Genomic DNA, 22,156 nt, shown 5'->3' with positions numbered 1-22,156 from the left:
CCTCTGTGACACATGTGGGAGAAGCAGGCCAGACCACAGACCATGTTCTCCATGACTGTAGGGACCTCAGAGGTCTGAGGGTGGAGATCTAGCCGACATGCACCGCCCTACAAGGCAAGCTGCACAGGCCTGTGATAACTCCAGAACACTACCGGTTTTGTTCAGGACTAACCTCCAAGCATAAACAGTGAACAAGATGTGGAGAAAAAAAACGAACTGGACTGTTTGTTGTGTTTCTGACTTAGTCTTGTTGTTTTATTCAATGACAAATGGTTGGTTTTACTTTCTAGTCATCAAAGGAATTTTCAGCATCTCACATGACTTTTATGATGGAAAAGGCATATGATATAGAACATTCTGAAGCCTTTTTTTCCCCTGTCAGTACACAACAGTTCTCTTGTGCTTGCTGCTTATATCTTGCTTTTTTGATTTTTTAAAACAAAGAAAAGTTAATTCCTTTCTTTTCTTTTGAAAATGCTTTCACTTTTTTTTTTTCCATATCAAGCATCAATATTGCATTCAACTATAAAACACTTTTGTGATATTTAAAAGAAGAAGAAAAATACACTACAATGTAAACTAAAAAAACAAAACAAACAAAAACAGAACAAAAAGACAAACACACACACACACACTTACACATGCACACATCCACTCACACACACACATATGTACACACATGCACACACACAGAAATATGTATACGCACGCAAACAAGCACATACCAAAAAAACAATAAAAAAGAAAAACACTGGAAAAAGACAAAATTCACACAATAAAACTTTGCAAAAATTATCAAAATGTATTAAAACAAAGCACAATTAGTGAATTACTTACTTTTGTTGATCTTTGCCATCATTTTTCAGTTCATCTGGAACAAGACAAGAACAACTATACTTCAAATTATCACAAAAAAGAAAAAAAAAGAAGAAGAAGAAAAAAAAGGAGCCCACACACAACCCATATATAGTATCATACAGATTTAAAGAATTCGTAATCTTACCACCACTGCCTGAAGAAAAAGTCCTACATATACAATGCACTATGAATACCATATATATACATATTATAATATTACTGATATTGTGGGAACATTCAAACAGAACGGAATTACACAAAACTCATTTGTAAAATTTGATGACAATGAAATATCATATTCATGATGATGATAACATCGTCAACTTAATCTCCCAAATAATGTTATTCAGACTTGCCGCACAACAAAGCAAACCATATATATATATATTATACACACACAATAGAAAAAAAAGGAAAACAACAAAAGTTACATATACAATGTGTGTGTGTGTGTGTATGTGTGTGAGTGTTTATAATCTCCGACTTTAAAGGGATCCATATGATATATACTTTCTAAACATTATCTTTTGGAAGGAGGCACCAAATATAACAGGTTTCCTTCAGGTAAAAATTAATATACTATTTTTGCGTTGTTCATGTATACATCATTTACATCATACATGTGTGTGTTCCAAAAAGCATTTCAAAACTGAAGCAGTTCCTTAGAATTAGATGATTTAAAATGTGATAGGTGGGGTGTGATATGGGGTGGAATTGGGGTAGGGGTCAGCAGAGCTCAGTAAGTATAACAAGGATGATGCATTATTCTTAAACAGCTTGCATGTTGTTGGTTTTTATGACTACTCTTAGTTTATACTTGGTGTACACTGCACAACATTTCAGAAAAGAAGTTAAAAGTATATTTGGTATGTTTGGGTGTTTTTGTCATTTATGTACTAGTATGATGTCACAATATTATGCAAAATGTATTTTCAGCAGAAAAAAGTATTCTCAGAACAACAAAAAAATTACACAATCCATGAACAACTGTTTCTAAGAGTAAGACACTCATGGTCAAAATATGATCAATGATTCAATCACCAGTTGACATTACAATATAGTATCACCAACATGATGAATAGAACAGAACACAATCTGAAATGTCGATCTTTACAACTTCATTATAAAGCAAGTGTAACTTTTTGTGTGTAAAATCTGTGTTGGTGTAATCATCTGGAATAATGCAAACTTAAGTATGTATTCATAATATTCAAGCCGATTCTTACCACACCTATCGCTAACCAAAATCGAAGTGCACTATCATTTCTGTGCGATTTAATTCATAGCCTTACGTTTTACAAAATATATAATGTTTGACCCATTTATTGTAGGACAAAAGAAAAAGAAATGAAAACGAACAAGTGAGGCTGTGTGTTCTGCAACATTAACAGCAGCTGTGCTACCTTGTACGTAATTTCAATGACAATACATGATCGTCTTGTCAACATACCCAGTGCCACCTCACAAGCTTTTTTCAGTTGCGAATGGTGAGCCTTCTTTATCTCCTTATCACTCAGTATCTTCTCCAACGCTCTGGTCAAAAACATGTTGATGAATAATAGTAAACCCAGCTGTCAAAAAACATATCAAGCAGCCGATGCAATGTCGAAACACCGGCTACACCTCTTTGCGTATTTACTGTCGCATTACATCCGCCATGCTGGAGTCACGTGACTATGCATCGTCTGAAATCGGAGGCAGGCGCACAATAAATCATTGAAAAAAGAATGAAAGGGAGTTGAGTTATCGTTCGCTGATTTTTTTAAATATTAGAACTGATGGAGAAAATGCCGTTTCGTTTTAAATGAATTTCTGAGAATGGTCCGTCGTGAAGTGCGGAATGGGTGCGCCTGCGTGTAGGGGTTTGCGTGTAGTACAAGGTGAACCACTCCACAAGAATTGTGGGACAAAATAGTAAATAAACAGTTATTTCCCATTGCGCATTTTACTGGTCATCATGTGGGCGTTGTCATTATGTGTGTGTGTGTGTGTGTGTGTGTGTGTGTGTGTGTGTGTGTGTGTGTGTGTGTGTGTGTGTGTGTGTGTGTGTGTGTGTGTGTGTGTGTTCGTTTATTCATTCTCTCATTTGTTTGACCTCTATCCATATTTGTGATTTTAGAGGAAGATCAACCCCAAGAAGGAAAAGAAGAAGAACTAAAGAACAAAGAAAAAAAAAAAAAAAAAAAAAAAGAAAGAAAGAAGAAGTTTCAGTAGCTCAAGGAGGCGTCACTGCATTCGGACAAATCCATATACGCTACACCACATCTGCCAAGCAGATGCCTGACCAGCAGCGTAACCCAACGCGCTTAGTCAGGCCTTGAGAAAAAAAAAAGGTGAATAAATAATAGATAAGCTTACAAAAAAAAGGAAAAAAAGAAAAAAAAGGAAAGAGGTAGTAGTATTAAAAAAAAGAAAAAAAAGAGGTAGTAGTAGTAAAAAAAAAAAAGAAAAAGAAAAAAAAGGGTAGTAGTAAAAAAAAGAAGAAAAAAAAGATAACAATGATGATAAATAAGCAAATAGATGTAAAACAAGAAGACACACATTCACATATACACCCACACATGCATAACAGATATGCACCGAACATGCAGTTTCACAGATATGAAAGCACAGTCAAATACATATAAACGTACATGAGCTCCAACACACACACACACACACACACCACACATTACCCTGCACCTCCACTACCCCCCTCCTCCACACACTCATTTCTAGTCTACGTATCGCAGCTTCCACGGCACACACACACACACACACACACACAGATGAACACTTACTTGTACAAGCACACACACATATGCCCATATCTCCACACACATACATATATATATATATATTCGTTCCAATATCCTGTTGCTCCCACAGTGTAGGCATGCATACACTCACATACCTCATCCTCTACCCCACCTTCCCCCGCACCCCCACCTCCCCCTCACACACACACACACGCGCGCGCGCGCGCGCGCGCGCGCGCGCACGTGCACAGAACTCTACTGACACTTGTGTACACTTACACTCTCGCGCATGCACAAACGCACTCAAAAATACAGACCCACACATGCACAAAAACACACACATACACACACGCACAGAGGCTGCCACTGATTGGTCGCAAGAGGGATGGGAAAAGATCTCTGATGCCAAGAACGTGGCGTCTAGTGTGTTGCTCAGTCTATTGTATTTGGAAAAGCCCACAGAGACTTGAAGAAATTTGCGCAATGTTGGTTTGGAAATGATGCCGATATTTGTTTGATTTGCAAAGCATCGTGCTCTACCTTTCATGTTAGACTTACGGCCACTCCCTCTCTCTGCTTTTATTTCTTTGAGGCGATCGATGGAGTGATGGCCTTGTACCTGTTCTTTTTGATATTCTTTGACTTTTCTGAGGATTTCCGATTTTCCTAGATGTAGGCCGCTCGTTGGTGTTGCGTTACCAGCAAGTCTGTCAGCTCGCTCATTTCTCTTAACACCTGCATGTCCCGGGCAGTATGACCATGTGAGTTTTTTTAAAATCTGAATCATTGCCTTATGCCACTCTGGGCTTCCCATTCCGTTTTCAATTTTCTGTATGAGATTCATTGAGTCTGTTAGAATCATGGCATGTTGGTTTCCGGGCGTATGAATGGACGATAGCCACTGGAGGGCATGTGTCACAGCTTCAACTTCCATCGTTAGGCTGGAGGTTGTGACTTTGTAGGCAGCATTCTCTTCCCAAACTGTTTTTCCATTTTGTTTCGCGGTGAATCCCCAACCGGATTGGTCTTTGGTGACTGAGCCATCTGTGTATATGATGATGTCCTCTTCTTTACTGTTTTCTTCTATGAGTAGCTTCACTTCCGCATCAGTTTTGCCCTCTGGCCATTCCCGACAATGTCTTCCTAGAGTGGGTGAAATGGCTTTGTTGAATAGATGGTTGAGGTTTTCGGGGTTTTTCTCCCATTCTTTTGTTTCTTTCAGGTCATGTAGTCGGCATACTAGCTGGATTGTGTCTTCTGCTTGCCCCATCCATGATCTTCCTCGTCCTAGACGGCTGCCTTTTGGTTCTTTGACTGCGTCATGCAGTGGGTTTTGATGGTTTTCTAATGCTTTGAAGTAGGTCTTGACCTGTTCTAACTTGTTTCTGGCCTGCACTGAAGGAAGGTCAAGCAGGTATCGCATGGTTTCTGTGGGCGTGTCTTTTGTTGTTCCAAGGATCAGCCTCATAGCTTCATTTTGAACTCTAATTTTAGGAGGTTGCTTTGAGACGGTGTTGTTAGCCCAAGTCCGTAGTCGATCACACTGAGGACGAGTGATTGGTATAGCAGGAAGAGGTGGCGTTGTTCAATACCTTTGGTTGCCATTGCTTTTAAGACTGAAAGGCCCTTTTTGCATTTGAGAACAGTATTTTCCGTATGTTTTCTGAAGGTCAGCATCCTGTCGAAGTGTATTCCTAGGTAGCGTAGGCATTCAGTTTTCTCGATCTGAATCCCATCGAGTGACACAGAAGGTGGTGATTTGCTCGCGGTTCTGTTGTTGAGGGTGCACAGCAACATTTGGGCTTTCGCTGGATTGATGGAAGATCCTGTTTCTTTGCACCATTGAGCAATATTGTTTAGTTGTTTCTGGACGGCTTTAGTTCTTTCCTGAGCATCTTTCGAAGTTTTGAAGACCAGGCCATCATCCGCAAGAGTAAGCACCCGAGCTATTCCATTGTTGTTTAAGTCTGCAAGGCCCTTCGTGTAGACATTGTAGAGGACAGGAGAAAGCGGAGACCCTTGTGGCAGTCCCATGGATAGTTTAGAAGGTGCAGACATCCAATCTCCGAGGCGTAGGACGACGGTTCTTTCCTGAAGCGCTGCTGCTATCCATCTTGTCAGTGTCAAACTTACTCCATACCTTAGTAGCAGCTCCATGAGGTGCGCAAACTGGACCTTATTGTAGGCATCTTCAAGATCGATTGCTACTGCTAGTGTTTCTTCTTTTCTTTGAAATCCTTCATACACCTCATATGCAAAAGCAGCTGCGTTTTCCCATGTGGACTTGCCTGTTCTGTAACCACCTTGATTTGAAGGGAGAATGTGCCTGTGTTCAAGATCCCTGGCAAGTTTCCTGGCTATTATGCGTTCCATGAGCTTTCCGGCAATGTTTTGCATGGTTAGGATCCGGTAGCCGCTTACCTGATGATGGTCCTTTCCTGGTTTTGGCATGGGTTTTAAGAAGCTGTGTGTCCAGTCCTCCGGCACATGTCCATTGTGGAAACTGTTTTGATATAGACTGAAAAGGTTGCTTCTGTCTTCTTCCGATAGTTCCTTGATGTCCGAGTAGCGAACTTTGTCTGGGCCAGGAGCTGATTCTTTCTTGCATTTAGATATTGCTTCGTTTAGATCATCTATTGTCAAGACATCATCAGGTCCAGTCTGCATAAGGGTTTGGTTTAACTCCTCAACATAATTCTTTTTCTCATCTAAGTTTCTTTGATCGCTCTGTTGTATGAAACGTTTGAGCAGGGCGGATCCTTTTTCTTCGTTTGTCTTAAGCTTGGTTCCGTCAGTGTCTACCATGTCTGGGGTTGTTGTTGTGCACGTTTTCCCTTCCATGCGACGATAAAATTGCCAGAACTCTGTCAATGTTGAGTCATAACTGAGTGCCTCGAAAAACTGTTTCCACTTGTCATTTTTGGCCTCTTGAGAAAGAAAGAAAGAAAGAAAGAAAGAAAGAAGAAGAAGAAGAAGAAGAAGAAGAAGAAGAAGAAGAAGAAGAAGAAGAAAGAACTGAGAAAACTACACTTAGTTGCATTCAAACGTACGTTACCAACGTAACTCACTTGCAAACACGTAGCATACATGACATCAAAACGTGTTCGTTGTACCTCTATACTGGTTTTATGTGAAGGTTTGTTTCAGAAGGAAAAAACCCACCAGAACCAGAATAACTCACTTTTCTCAACAGAAGAATTTGATAAGTGTGACTGATGGAAGTCTGTGATACATACAATGAAAAGAGCATGGTAGTAAAACAATTTGGCATGCAGTACATACATCAGTAACACACACACACACACACACACACACACACACACACACACACACACACACACACACACACACACACACGTCAAAATAAGGCAAAAATCATTTGTCGGTTTTGTTCAACAATTGAAATGACACACGAATAAAACTGATTCTTTTGGACCGGTTCAGTCAGAGTTTTAACTCGAGAGTCATTGACGTAGCGTCTTCCCGCTAGAGGTAAAAGTTGATCAATAAAATTGATAATATTTGTGTTTGTTTTTGTTTGTTTGTTTTTGTTTTGTTTTGTTTTGTTTTGTTGCCGGTTTTTTGGTTGTTGTTTTTTTTTTTTTGTTCCTCAGTTGCCGTTTTCTAATTTTTTTCTTCTTTTTTATACTTTTTATGGGATTGGCCACAGCCGGAACTGACCTTCCTCCTCCTATCCTTGGACCGCACCATTTCAGTCAGTCCCGAACGGCCATGCAGCACGTGTAGAGTCAGTATCCACCCAGTAAAACAGCGATCTTCTCCCAGCCGGTTTCCGGGTACTGTGTGCACTGACTGACTGACTCATGAGACACTGCTACTGACAGGGGATTTGTCCATGCAGCCGCAGCGGTGGACATGATTAGTTTGGTGAGTTATTGATCCGCCGGCCGGGCTGCAGCTCATGACATGATCTTCGATGACTGAATCGGTGCTGTGCGTGTTAGCACTGAACTGTCCGAGTATAACAGGCGACCGTAGGTTGTTCAGTAGATTTAGGGCACTGCCTCCAATTCATTACCAATGTATCTTCTGCATTCGAATTCCAACAAATGGGGTTTAAGAATGAAGGCAGAGCTGGAAGACTGACCGACGCGGCCGTGCGGCCAGGGGAGACCGTGACGTGACTATCGGCGAAATCAACCCGGCAGGCCCGGCCGGACCTCACATAGTCACACCCATCTTTTTTCAATATTTTTTCCCTTCTCCCCACCACCCCAATGTTCACGTATTCATAAACTGATCATAATGGCAAGAACAACTGAAGAACAGCGGAAAACGAGAAAAAGTATTAAAAAAAAGAAAAGAAAAAAAAAAGAAAAAGGACTTAACTCCATTTCTACAAATGATGTGGAAATACAAGGTTATTTCCCTTAGATTCTAGTTACCCGCGCGCTAAAGAATTTCCGTTAATAATGATAAATGATAATAAAATGTAGGCTTATATAGCGCAGTACCTCCATCTCAGATGGGGCTCACCGCGCTTCACAATAAAAATAATGGAATTAAGACTAAGTGTCGTAAAATATGTACAAAGTCTACAAAGTTTAACATGACACTGGCTAAAGTATGCATATGTAAGACTGACATGATAAAAGATATATATATATATATATATATATATATATATATATATGTACACATACATATACATACATATATACATACACATACACATGCATTTTCATATACACACACACATAAAAATTATACACATGTATACATGTATATATACATACACACACACACGCGCGCGCGCGCGCGCACACACACACACACACACACACACACACATACACACATTGATATGTAAATTGACACAGGCGCCATAACAGTCTCAAATCCCACAGGTGCAAATCACAGCAAAACAAAGCACGCCACATTCACCACTGTCAAAAATAAACACCAGGGAACCAGGTATCACCGACGCAAAAAGCACATCCAGCAACAAAAATCACAGCAAGCATACAGATGGAACACAAATTCAGTGAGAAATGTACAGTTATTTCGATCGTAACTGAAAAAACAAAACAAAAACAAAACAACAACAACAACAACAAAGTATATGTAAAGCATTGCACACGCATCCGGTGGATAACAATGTCCACAAGGCCCTTCAACAGGAATTCAAGGCACTTAAGCGCCTCATCCAGAAACGTCTACATCGCGCCTACTGGAGACACGTAGACGGAAGGACTGATCTCTGATGAAGGTGAAAGCCAGACCACCTCCAAGAAGAAGTTCTGGACGGCTTCATTAAAGCAAGAAGAACAGAAGGAGTGGGCGTCTCTCCACTTAAAGAAGCCGGGAAACTCATCTCCGACCCCAAGGAGCAAGCACAGATCCTGAACACCCAGTTCCACTCTGTATTCAGCCCCAAAGACACCATCACAGCTGAAGAGTTTGAACAGCGATGCCCCCCTGGACCAAAACTTCCAGACTATCCAGCATGTGACGACATCAACATCACAGAAGATGGAGTAAAAAAACTCCTGCTCAGCCTTGACCCCAATAAAGCCTGTGGCCCAGACGGCATTACCCCCAGACTCTTGAAGACGGCTGCAGAGGAGATCACTCCAGCCCTCACCCTGCTCTATCGCATCTCATACTCCTCTGGTACCCTGCCACAGGACTGGAAACAGGCCAACATCACACCTGTATTTAAAAAGGGAGAAAGATATAATGCAGCCAACTACCGCCCCATCTCCCTCACCTGCATAGCCTGCAAGCTGATGGAACATATCATCACCAGCCACATCATGTCCCATCTTCGAGAACAATGAGATTCTCTGTCCAGAGCAGCACAGCTTTCGACGCGGACAGGTCATGTGAGACTCAACTCTTAGGGTATGTGGACGAAGCGACCAGAGAGATTGAGAAGGGAAACCAGGAGGACACTATCGTCCTCGACTTCTCAAAAGCGTTCGACAAAGTCAGCCATACCCTACTTGTCCACAAACTACGTCGCTACGGCACCAGAGGCCGCACCATTAACTGGATCAAGGACTTCCTTGCGGACAGACAGCAAGCTGTGGTGGTGGAGGGAACAAGATCTGACTTCCTACCTGTGGAATCCGGCGTCCCCCAAGGCTCGGTCCTAGGGCCTAGTCTTTTTCTCCTATACATAAACGACCTTCCTGATGGCATCAAGTCGAAGATCCGCCTATTTGCCGACGACACCCTGTGCAGCAAGACCATCATGAAGAAAAAAGACGAGCGAGTGCTGCAAGAAGACCTACACTCCCTTGCCACCTGGGAGGAGAAGTGGTCCATGGAGTTCCATCCGCAGAAATGCTCAACGCTGAGAGTCTCTCGGAAGTGGAACAAGATTGCTCCTGTGTATGAGCTACATGGACAACACCTGGAGAATGTCAACACCACTAAGTACCTTGGTGTCAACATCCAGGACAACATGCAGTGGGTATCTCACACTGACTCCATCACAAAGAAAGCCAGCAAGGCCCTAGTCTTCGTCCGGCGCAACCTCAAGATCGGCAACAAGAAGGCCAAGGAAACTGCGTACAAAGCCCTTGTTCGCCCGCTTCTTGAATACGCAGCCACTGTCTGGGATCCCTACACTGCAAACGAGATTGAGACCCTCGAGAAGATCCAACGAAGAGCAGCAAGATGGGTCTCAAATCGCCACCACCAAACATCATGCGTGGACTCCATACTTGACTCACTCAACTGGCCTTACCTGCAACAGCGTCGTAAGAAAGCCCGCTTGGAGATGTTTTACAAATTCCATCACGGTCTCATCTCTATTAACTCCACATTCCTGCCCAAACCATCCGACAGCAGGACAAACAACGACCTGAGCTACGACATCCCCATCTGCACGACACGGTACAGGCAAATGACGTTCTTCCCGAGGACCATACCAGAATGGAACAAGTTGCCTCAGGAGGTTGTGACGGCTGAGTCACTGGACTGCTTCAAGTCTAGGCTGGCCTCCCATCTTTAGAACCTGGAACAACCCCCCCTCCTTCCCATCACCCCCAACCCTCCCCCTTACCCTCCTCCTGACCACCGTCCCCTACAATCCCCCCCTCCCCCTCCTGCCACCCTTCCCAGTTGCTTTTCTACCCCTGTCCTCCCCATCCACGGCTGCTGCAGAGGCTTGGCATCATGACGGTGCACGCTGAACGTGCACTGGCTGGCCAGGCCACCAAACAATTTTTTTTTAAATCCGGCCTCACAACAGCGCAATCTTCGACAGTCTCCCCAAACTACGACAGAATCATCAGTAGAATGATGTTGGTCGTATAAAGGAAGAAGAAGAAGGTGAATGACCATTTCAACCCAACGGGGTGGAGTGGGGGGAGTATATGAAATAGGTGAATAATTAGATATTCACGGCTCGCGACCATTTCATTCGTACATTCCTGGTACTGAAATCTCTCTTCCCTGCAGCCCCACCACCCCACGGCGAAAACAATCATCAGTACTGCCACCTACATGGCGGGGGTAAAAACCCGCATCATTCACGTAAACGCCCACTCAGGAGTGAACGTGGGAATCGCAGCCCACGAACGAAGAAATTACTCGAAATTAAAGGTATCTTCTTCCCAGCATAAATTATATAATATTATAAGACACATGCTGAACATTGAAAAATATGTGAGGAACTTTTGGGTTTAGTTAATTAAGAATTCAAAGAATAATATGTCAAATTCCAATTTTTCTGTTAGTCCTGCGAAGCGGGTCTCTTCTTCTCCGGGGGAAGAGTGAATTCCGTAGTCACACCTCCATGCCACGTCAGTGTGGGTGTTCCTTCAGCGGGACACCGAGCAGGATGGACACGACTTGTCAGGACTAACGCGGTGCGGGCGCGGATGACTGGCGCGATAACAAAACTAGATCTTGGTCTCTCCACTCAAGGAGGGTCGCAGGCTGAACCAGTCATGATGGAGGAGGTCCTGGCCCCCCAAACGTGCAGCATACAGGCCCATCAGTGTGTGGACATGCCCTGATGCCCACGAACCAGACCCCAGCTATGGGTTAAATAGCCGGACAGATGGGCGAGGAGGAATTTGAGGTTTATAAGACGCTTATCAGTCTGCTAATAGCCTGTGGTAATAATCCACTGTGAGGGTCTGGGATCGAATCCCGACATCGCCCTTTTCAGTCTCCCAGGTTTGACAGGAATATCAAACTAAACGTCTTGTCATTCGTATGAAACGATTATGTGCAGCGCGTACTGAAACAATTAAAATCCATGGCAACATAAGTGTCAGTTGTCCTCTGAAAAAAACTATATCGTAGAAATCCACCCTGATGGCCGGGTATGTACAGAAATAGTTTTGGATGCACCCGACGTCTGAGCTGGGTGATGCTCCTGGTCAGGTATCTGCCCAGCAGATCATAGTGTGGCAGACTGGAGCGTGCATTGATTAAAAATTTTTTCCGAACACGATTCCTTAAGTTGACGCCTCCCGTCCTTGAGAAACTGAGACAGGAACTGGAATAGAGCCATTGAGGCCTTCAGGGAATGGGGAGGTTTACAGGAACTGGAATAGAGCCATTGAGGCCTTCAGGGAATGGGGAGGTTTACAGGAACTGGAACAGAGCCATTGAGGCCTTTAGGGAATGGGGAGGTTGTCTACAGGAACTGGAATAGAGCCATTGAGGCCTTCAGGGAATGGGGAGGTTTACAGGAACTGGAACAGAGCCATTGAGGCCTTTAGGGAATGGGGAGGTTGTCTACAGGAACTGGAACAGAGCCATTGAGGCCTTTAGGGAATGGGGAGGTTGTCTACAGGAACTGGAATAGAGCCATTGAGGCCTTCAGGAAATGGGGAGGTTGTCTACAGGAACTGGAATAGAGCCATTGAGGCCTTCAGGGAATGGGAAGGTTGTCTACAGTGTTGCCAACTGACTTGGGCACATCGGTTGCTGGTAACTTGGGCAGGGTGCTCAACGTACATGCAGGTATAGGCCTACCTGACAAAAGAACATTTAGTGTTACAGTTTATCATTGTTCTGTCCATCTTGGAGTGAAATTTGATGAATCTCCTCCTCTTCACTAAATTTCAGTTTATACTCTGCATGACTTTTGTGTGCTAGGTTATGATATGGATATTTATACAGCACCTATCCTCGGTCGGAGACCAAGCTCTAAGCGCCTTACAAACACGGAGTCATTTGCCACAACAGGCTGCCTACCTGGGGTAGAGCCGACTGACGGCTTCCATTGGGCGCTCATCATTCGTTTCCTGTGTCATTCAATCAGATTTCAGACACGCTCACATACACACTCAGACGTGGAACGTTTTACGTGTATGACCGTTTTGTTTATTTAGCCCGTCATGTATAGGTGTGTGAATGTGAATGTGAATGTGTGTGTGTGTGTGTGTGTGTGTGTACGCGTGTGTGTGTGTGTGTGTGTGCCATGTGTGTGTATAAATATGTGTGTGTGTTGTAGCAGCAGCAGCAGTAGTAGTAGTAGGACTATAATACATGACTCATGATAGGTCCAACAAGACAAGGAAAATTTTGTGGTTTGTCACCCTGACATACCGAGACTCATGTCTTGTTGTTCTTTTTAAAATCATAATTGATTCTAGTCTGCACACGAAACTTGGTATGCAGCGCACCTATGTGTCTGCACACAGAATAATGCTACACAAAAATCACAACCACCCATCAATCTTCTTCAATGGGGCGAGACTTGAGAGCAATCATGCGTCCACAGATGTATGTCCGCAGGCGAGACGACAAAAGGAGGAAAGATCCGGGTTGCCGAGGTGAATACTGACACTGTCAGTGGTTCTGTAACCTGCTGTTTTCAGTGGTTGTGGGGGCGCTGCACTGCTGAACGCTTCGCTAACTGAATATTCTCCATTGCTGACGGTCGTGGGATAGGGCCTGAGTTCCAAGGAAATAAAACACCGAAGACAAAGTGATCAACAGTAAAGTGTGCGGTAAGTGTTTTGAATTATTATTGTCAAACAGTCAGCTCATCTGAGTCACGTATACCTATGTACAGGGCTGCAATGACCAGGTGTTTTCTTGCTTCCTGTCTGTTCCGTGAAACTGTTTTCGTGTGGACAGGTATTATATAGAATGGACGTCGGGGTGTTGATGTTGTTTTGGCATTTTTATACAGTTACCTCGTTTCTTCAGTGGTTTTATATACACACAGACACACACATATTAGTACACGTACGCTCACACACACACATACACACACAGAGGGTAGGGGGTAGTCTGTTTCTGGGTAGCCTGCCTTACTGTTGAGTTAGTTGCTGAGCGTGTACTTCATGCACGGCAAGTCTGTCGTCAAACTGGTGGAACAGGAAGTTGTTCATGAATGTGTAGTGGATGCGGCGTTTCTCATCAAAGTCTCCTCTCTCCGAGTTTACTACTCCTTTATTCTCTCCTTCATTTTTTTGTTCTTTTCTTTCTGTCTGTTCCCACGGACGTATATAGATAAGTACATTATAAGTCTGTAGTCTATTCCCCCGTCTCTCTTGGCCTCTCACTCAGTCTCTGTGTCCTGTCCACTTTGTGATGCAAGGTTGGACCGCTCACCTCTTTCATGCACTGTTCCGGCTCCATGGTGTTAACACCAACAGGCGCAAATGCATTGGATTGCGAGATGGGCGTAGATCAGTACTAGCGCACGCCTGTGTGTGTGTATGTATGTGTGTGTGTGTGTGTGTGTGTGTGTGTGTGTGTGTGTTTCGTAGAGGTGGAGGAGGAGGAGGAATAAGTACACAGCGCCTCAGTCGGTGACGTGAATTAACTGACCACAGCGCCGATGCTACGAATAAGGTCCACTGACGACCTGTGACGATGGCTGTGTGACGTGTTCCGACAGGTATCAGTGTCAAGACTGAGGGAAAGCACTGCCCCTTTCAACCTGAAGCTGTGGTGACGACTGAACAGTGACGTCAGACACTGATCACCTGGTTCTGTGATTGTGGCACAAGGTAAACATACAGAGAGAGAGAGAGAGAGAGTGAGAGAGAGAGAGAAAGTCTGGCAGAACAAGGCAGCAACAAATAAATTGTCAGGCACGAAAATGGACGGCATGTACTCACATTGATATGTATTTATGAATGGATATATACTCTACACACGTATCCTACTGTCAGTTGCTCATTCATCTTGCTCTCTTCGGATGTTTACTATGATCTTGGTCGGAAATAAAAGTCAGTATAGTGCGAGTTGTATACCGTATTATCAAATCTAAAACAAAACAAAAAACAACAAAACATTTCTCCATCAAGTTTAATCATGTGTCTATGGTGTTAAGCTGTAAATAAATGGAAAAAAAATGGCACGTAACTTGTATTAGCTTGAGCACTTCCTTTCAGATGAAGAAAAAAAGAAGTTTCATGTTATTTGTACCGTACATTGGAGGTTGGGGTGGGGTGAGGTATAAACTGCAACAGGCTCTAAAACCTTGCAGTCACGGAATGGAATAAAAAGACAACACTCTGTCAGACTGTTTCAGACCATAAACTATCTCGCGTTGGGTTTCAGATGAGTACGACCACACGCCCCATTGTCAACATCACTGATGACAACTGCTACTTTTTCGACTGCTACTTTGACTCTACGGCTGTCATCGGCTGTGGGATCACGTTCATCATCCTGGCCTGTATCCTCAATGGTGTAGTCATTGTCAACGTACTTTGCCAGTACGTCAAACAGCCAGCAGTTAGGACTGGCTCACCGGAACTGTTAGTCATGCTGCCAAGCTGTGTGTTGATGGTCTATGATGCTTTGGGATCTGCAGTGATGGTTCACATACGCCTAATAATCGTAGAAGAAGGAGAAAGAAATTTTGAAACTGTACAACAGCGAATGGAGTCAGATTTTAGTTGTGAAGGGTTTTTGGTTTCAGAGCTGACCTTTGCCATGTTTCAGCCTATCGTCAATCTGTTAGTGGGTACTGTCATCGTGCTTGAGGGTTTAAGGCTGCAGCGATTTGTGACTCTGAGGAGTCAAAATCACATGGTAGTGGCTGTGGTGTTGCTTGTGTCATCGACATTGTATGGGTTTGTGGTTATAATCCCTGTCTTCTATTTCAGGTATCTAAGTGATGAGAGCGAACCCTGCTGGAAAGATTCTATCTATCTAAATACAGATCCAGATAATTACAGATCACTGTACGTTGCTGAGTTCATTGTTCCTCACTGCCTTGTTTTCGTGGCCTGTCTTTTATTGCTGATTGCATTTTTCACACGGGGAAGTGGCTCTCGCCCAGGTGTCTGTGTCCACTCAGTTTCTGCTCCCGTTTCTCACACTGTCTCTGGAGGCAGTGCAGACACAAACCATGCCGTGAACATGGGCACATCTGAACAAAGTGGTCCATCTGTCCACACTGACAACGACCTTGCCGGAATACCAGGGCACAGCCATGGGAACAACTCACAACGAGATAGGTTTCCATGGTACGCTCTGGCGGCAGGAGTGGTTTCCTTTACTTTCGGTTTTGTCTTCTTTTTCAATGCATACACATATATGCGAATTCCGTTCAATAAGAGGGCAAAGTTATGGGCGGCAGGAAGGCTGATGGTGATACTGAAAGCCGTCTTGGTGCCCTGCTGCTGGCTGCTGGGTAGGCACGTGCGCACCGTGTGGAATTGCTGCCGTGGTCCTCTGACCTGTGGACTGACCGGCGGGTCCCCACAGGGAGAAGGGGGGGACCCACAGCCTGGGCAGACGGTGAGCACCACACAGCTGTGAGCTGACGCTGACAGTTCTCCAACACACCCAAGTGAAGCACTGTCCCTGTCACTACTCATTAGTCTTTTTGTTTGTGTTGCCATTTATCCTCAGTTAATGGATTCTGGTCATAGGACCAGAGGTGCTTCCTTAGTTAGGTTCTATTGTACATGGATGTTAGTTTGGGGTTTGGGACTTTTGGCCCAGTTGGATTGCACCCTCATGTGAGAGTTGTCTTTCCTGTGGGTGGCCATTGATTCCGCTGTGTTTTCAGTGTTTTCTGTGTCGCCCTCACTTGATGGGTTCTGAGTTGTAGTACCAGAGGCATTTCCTTAGTTCAGTTCTGTCATGAGCCTGACACGAACATCATCAAAAGGAAAGAACTTTGAATTCAACAATGTCAACCAATTCACTCCCAAATTCACAAGTCACAATGTGATCCAGAGCACAAAACACATCCACTGATTGAAACGTTCTACATGAATCACAATCGCCTCAACGACCAGCTGCTTGGCAAAACAAACGTGCACACGTCTAAGACAGACGTCGCCCTGGGATGACAGCCTACGGGACCAGCACAGACCCACAAAAAATCATGAGGATTGATGAAGTAACAAGGAACTCTCAACCACTGAAAAGGCTGATATGCACAACGCCAGATTCACAGTAACTAGAACTCAGGATCAGGATCAAGTATTTATGCTAGGTGCACGTTTGATATTGTTTGTTAATTTGTTCCAATAATTTGTTGCTCTGTTACTAAATGTAAACTTTCTGTGATTTGTTCTGGAATACTGTTTAAATATTTTGTCTGTACTGTTTCTTGTAGTGTCTACCTTTCACTTTGACTTTGACGATCGACGACTTAGGCCTCTCCCGAGGCCTGTTCGTGTTTCAAAACTGTCACTGAATTGGTTGCATGCGTGGCGAGCGCGGCTAAATCAAATCAGTTGCTCTGGCAAGACGGGTTGTACAGACCAGGTAGGTCCCTCCAATGCTTATCCAGGCGGCTCTTGAAGGCGTTGACAGACGGCGCCAGGACCACGGAGTCTGGGAGACTGTTCCACTGTGTCACCACTCTGTTTGAGAAGTAGTTTCCCCTGACATCACGACGAAAGTGTTTCGTCTAGAGCTTTAAATGTTGCCTCTGAAGTTTCCACTGAGTGAGGGCTGGAATACTGGCCTCTGTACATCATAATGTCCATGGAGGTATTTGAATACCTCTATCATGTCCCCTCTCTTGGAATACAAAAAAAACACACCTCCACACACCCTATTCTCCATTCAGATACATCCACTGTGCATCGAGACGTTTCTGTTACTCACACACACATGGCACAATAATCATCACATTCTGTGGCGCCAAAAATTGTCAGTGCCATCGGAGATTAGAAAAGAGAGATAAACCTCTTGCAGAAATTGCTGAAGCCAGGCAGCCTGCGCCGCGGCACGCATTCATTATTCATGAGCTGCCTTTGCCCCGCCCAAACGAAAGGAAAGCGTCAGTCGAACGCAGTCTCCTGAGTGATTTTATAATTTGGATTACACCTTTTTTCCCTTTTCTGTTTGCTTCATCCCACGCAGATGTCAAACTCAATTTTGTTGTGAATAACATTCCTAAATATTTATATGTATTGGTTACTTTTATTTCCCTATCACCACAGCACCATTTTTCAGGAGTCGAAAGATGACCTCCATTGCGGAAAACTATAATATTGGTCTTAACGAGATTCACTGTTTGTTGTAGTCTGTCTGTTTCTTGCTTAAGGGCATTTAATTGATTTTGTAACCCTATGGGTGTGTCACACAAGAGAACAACATCATCAGCAAATAGCATTAAGAGCAAATCTGTTGTGCCAGGTATCATTTGTATTCCATGTCTCCCCTTCTTTGATAACTCCACTGCCAATTCACCGATGAAAAAGGAAAACAGCTGTGTGCTTGGCATACAACCTTGTTTAACCCCTCTTGGACACTGAAAAAAGTCTGAATAAATACCTTTGTCACGAACACATACAAGTACAGAACTGTAGATGCTTTTAACAGCCATGTAAAACTCCCGAGAGAGAGAGACAGAGACACAGACTTAGAGAGAGAGATAGAGCACAATACAACGGTCTGCTCGGGCAACATGAAGCGTTCGTATATATATGAATTATATATATGATTATGTACATATAGATAGATTTAGATTTACATACTGATAGATCTATATGAAATTATGTATGTATGTATTCATGTATGTATGTATAGACAGATGTTAGAAGAGAGACAGAGCTGAATATGTGTTTTATGTTTTGATATATATATATATATATATATTTTTTTTTTTTTTTTGAAGAAATGGTGATGTAAACCAGAAAGTGTGAAGAAAAAGTAGCCTTACGAAAACGCAGTTCAATAATTTATAACTGTCTCTCTCATGTGCAACATTGCGCTGGGGGGGAGTTGGTGGTGGGGGGAGCTGCTTTATTTTCTTTTTATATTATCTACATTCAAGCAGATGCAAACGTGCTAAAAACCAAAGCAAAAATGAATCGGTTTTCATTGTATACAGCGAATCTTACTACACGTGCGAAATTCCAGGCGTAACTTAACTTTCGCTTTACTGCAGCTGAACCGTCGAACCGACCAGTTTCCTTCGGGTGGGGAAGGAGAGGGTGATTTACCGCCACCCTTCCGCACTGCGTGTGTGCCCCAAAACGGCTTCAGCACTGTTATAGACAGTAAGAAGGGGCCTGCCGCGAGTGGTTTATCTCTCTAATCTCCGGTGCCATCCAAAACTCTCCCATCCAGTTCAGTTCGTCCTTCGTCATTCTGGAAACACGTCACACACCTAAAAAGAAAACGTCACACAAAAAATGGCATCACACAAAAAACATTATTGTACACTACAGGGCATGTACAGAAAACCCCTTCAAAGGTTAAACGAAGGATGAAGAATGACAGAAGAATGAGAATGCCACGAGTTGTGACAGTCTCACAAGCACACCATGGCTGTGAGCAGACAGACGGATTTCCACCACACACAATGCTTTTTTTTTTTTTTGTACTCCAAAGGTAGACACTACAAGAAAGAGTACAGACAAAATATTTAAACAGTATTCCAGAACAAATCTCAGAAAGTTTACATTTAGTAACAGAACAAATTAATAAACAATATCAAACGTGCACCTAGTATAAATACTTTCAAGAACCTCATAGATAAACACGAGTTATTGACAAAAACAAAATATGACTTTGATGGATAAAATGACTGAGCTAGTCAACAACCTGACCAACAATATAAAGGAGTAAATCTGCAGGGGCATAAAAAGCCAAAAATGGCTAAGTTGTATAAAGCAACGCCCCAAATCCTGATCCTGATCCTGATCCAAGTGAAGGACTGTAAGCAGCGTCCCACATTGTTCTCGTCACCACGTTCCTCTTTTGGCGACCAGCAGTGCAGTGTGGACCTCATTGGTTCTGCAGGTTCTGTGACAGCTGTTTGAAACGGGAGGCAAAGGTGTGTGTGGGTGTTCAGAACCAAGAAAAGGTAGAGGAGGGAGAGGGTTGGGGGTGGGGGGTGGGGGGTGTAAGGTGGGAGGAGGGGGGGGAACAGGTTCATTGTCAAGACAGCACTTTGAAGACAAGAGAACAAAGGAAGATGGCCAGGCTATTTCCTGTTCGTCACGTGTGGTATCAGTTTTTCCGGGGAAGTTTTCAGTCAAAGGCGTTGTACCTGGCCCAGCAATGGAAACACTCCAGTTGTTTCAATGGTTATATCTTCTTTTCTTCTTTCTTGTATTTAACGACTTTGCGTTGCTCGTGAGTACCATGGACAATTTTAAATCCTTTATCACCTTTCTGATTGCTGTTCTGAAGGGTGGCTTTTCAATTCTTTCAGTGTCACCAGTCTGTATAAGATAAACGCCACAGTTCTGTGCTGAATCTGAAGTACGCTGTTCAATTCTTCCAGTGTCACCAGTCTGTATAAGATAAACGCCACAGTTCTGTGCTGAATCTTTGTGCAGGTTTTCAATGTCCTGTGTGCCAAGGAGATAAAGAGAAAAAAACACGTGCACTGGTGTGTTGAAACAAACACGAGTGTTGAAGCACAGGCGTGCAGAATTTTCCTTCCGTGTAGAGGACATTATTTTAAATTCATTTACAGCAAATATAGAGCTTTTTGATATATGTTTTCTGCTTAATTCCTTATCAGACGGTGCTTACATTGCAGAACATATTAATGCTATGTATCATTCAGATGTCTTCAGTAGAACCATTAACGACTGTCAATATTTTTTAGTTATTTTTGAAGAGTTACTTAAAGTGATAGCATTTTCCCCTGTTTGGAGTAATTGTGGATAGTTGCTTCGTGCATTCAAAGTAGAGAGTTATTGCCATACATTATATTAATACCATTACTGAAACAATAATGTGGGATTATTGTTGTAGTTGTTGAACTGTCTCTTTCAGTGATGATATATTCTCTGTCTGATGCTTACTGTGGATGTATCATGAACTTACATACAAAGAACTGTCAAATATTATCTCCAACTGATTTTCAGAATGTAACATGTAATATCCGACCTCATCTTTTAAATAAAATGTAAGTGCTCCTTTTTCAATTGATAGTGATAGCAGGTCTATTTTCCCCTGCTTCAGTTTGTGGATAATAACGGTATATATATATATATATATATATATATATATATATATATATATATATATATATAAACGGAAGAAATTATAGAGAATTATTGTCATATATATAATGCTTTCATCATTAAGGAAACAACGTTGTTAAAATTATTTGTTTGTTTGTTTTTGTTGTTGTTGCCTTTCTCGTTATGCTATTTCGAAATCTGAGGTGGTTGTGGGTGGCATTATCATGTACTACATTCAGAGAATTAGGCCTACTGTAAAAAAAAAAAAAATGAATATAATGAAAAACATTAATAGCAGACCTGATTCTTTGAAAGCAAAAAAGGCCTATAAACTCCCCTTTTTCAACTGATGGTAATTGTATTTACCCGATCGAATATTATGGATAGTAATGTGTTTACATACAGAGGATCAGATTCCTATTGTCATACGATATTACGGTTACATCATTAACGAAACACTGTCAGAATTGTTTATTCACATTTTCCTTCTTTCACATGTTTTTTCTTATTTATAGCTGTTGTTGTTGTTTTGTTTTTGCTTCCTGGAGTGGTGGACAAACCAAACAACAAATATATATAATCATTATGTGTTTATATTTCAGTTGAGAATTATTGTTAGATATTTAGATCTTTCATGAAACATAATAACAGGGTGGGGATAAAAAGTGTCTACCAGCTGACAATGGCAACTAAAAGACTGTAAAAATTCTGCACTGAATACAAACCTAAACACCGAGAGCTTGCAGGAGATAATACAGTAATACAGATTCGTAATACAAGCAAACTCCTGCACTCCAGAAAACTTCACTGGCGTAGATAAAAACCGTCTAACCCATAAAAAGTATATATATATATATATATATATATATGTATTTTTTAACAGCAATCCATGCTCACCAATCATTAAAATACACTGTGGTCCCCCTCTGTGCTTACAAAGGCACGTCAAAGGTGTGTGAAACTGCCACCGCTGGACTGATGACTGAAACCTGATATCTCCACCAATCCTCCATGGCTCTTTTGTTAATGGATATGTTTCAGTGTTCTTTCACGCCGGCTTACTCTTTTTGTTACTACTACTACTACTACTACCACGTATACATACAAGGGTTGTATTACTCTGAGCCATTCATCGCCGAGCTCTGTGCCCCTATCTCAAGTACAACGAGTTTGGTTGGTCACAGCTCCAGTGGCTCAAATCTGCAGGGAACTATC

At 42.7% G+C, this 22,156-nt stretch overlaps 1 protein-coding gene and 1 long non-coding RNA gene across 5 annotated transcripts in view; one reads left to right on the top strand and one right to left on the bottom strand.

Annotated features, from left to right (window-relative positions):
* The window catches only part of LOC143279887 (brefeldin A-inhibited guanine nucleotide-exchange protein 1-like), a 95,265-nt gene extending 92,742 nt beyond the window's left edge, over positions 1-2,523 (bottom strand). For all 4 annotated transcript variants that reach the window (XM_076584180.1, XM_076584181.1, XM_076584182.1 and 1 more), the window contains exons 1-2: positions 2,309-2,523; positions 838-871 (exon numbers count right to left, since the gene is read on the bottom strand). In XM_076584180.1, coding sequence (XP_076440295.1) covers positions 838-871; positions 2,309-2,405 — 131 coding nt within the window. In that variant the 5' untranslated portion in view covers positions 2,406-2,523. The remainder of the gene's footprint in view (positions 1-837; positions 872-2,308) is intronic.
* A 10,877-nt stretch (positions 2,524-13,400) lies between these two features.
* LOC143280528 (uncharacterized) lies at positions 13,401-19,616 on the top strand. The gene is made up of 3 exons (XR_013055024.1): positions 13,401-13,537; positions 14,437-14,548; positions 15,105-19,616. It is a non-coding gene; the product is annotated as an uncharacterized LOC143280528 (long non-coding RNA).
* Positions 19,617-22,156: the final 2,540 nt, after the last annotated feature.

Source organism: Babylonia areolata, chromosome 3, assembly GCF_041734735.1.
Source record: "Babylonia areolata isolate BAREFJ2019XMU chromosome 3, ASM4173473v1, whole genome shotgun sequence".
Classification (NCBI taxonomy): domain Eukaryota; kingdom Metazoa; phylum Mollusca; class Gastropoda; order Neogastropoda; family Buccinidae; genus Babylonia; species Babylonia areolata.
Note: the sequence above shows the minus strand (reverse complement) of the source record. Positions and strands in the feature narration are given on the sequence as shown.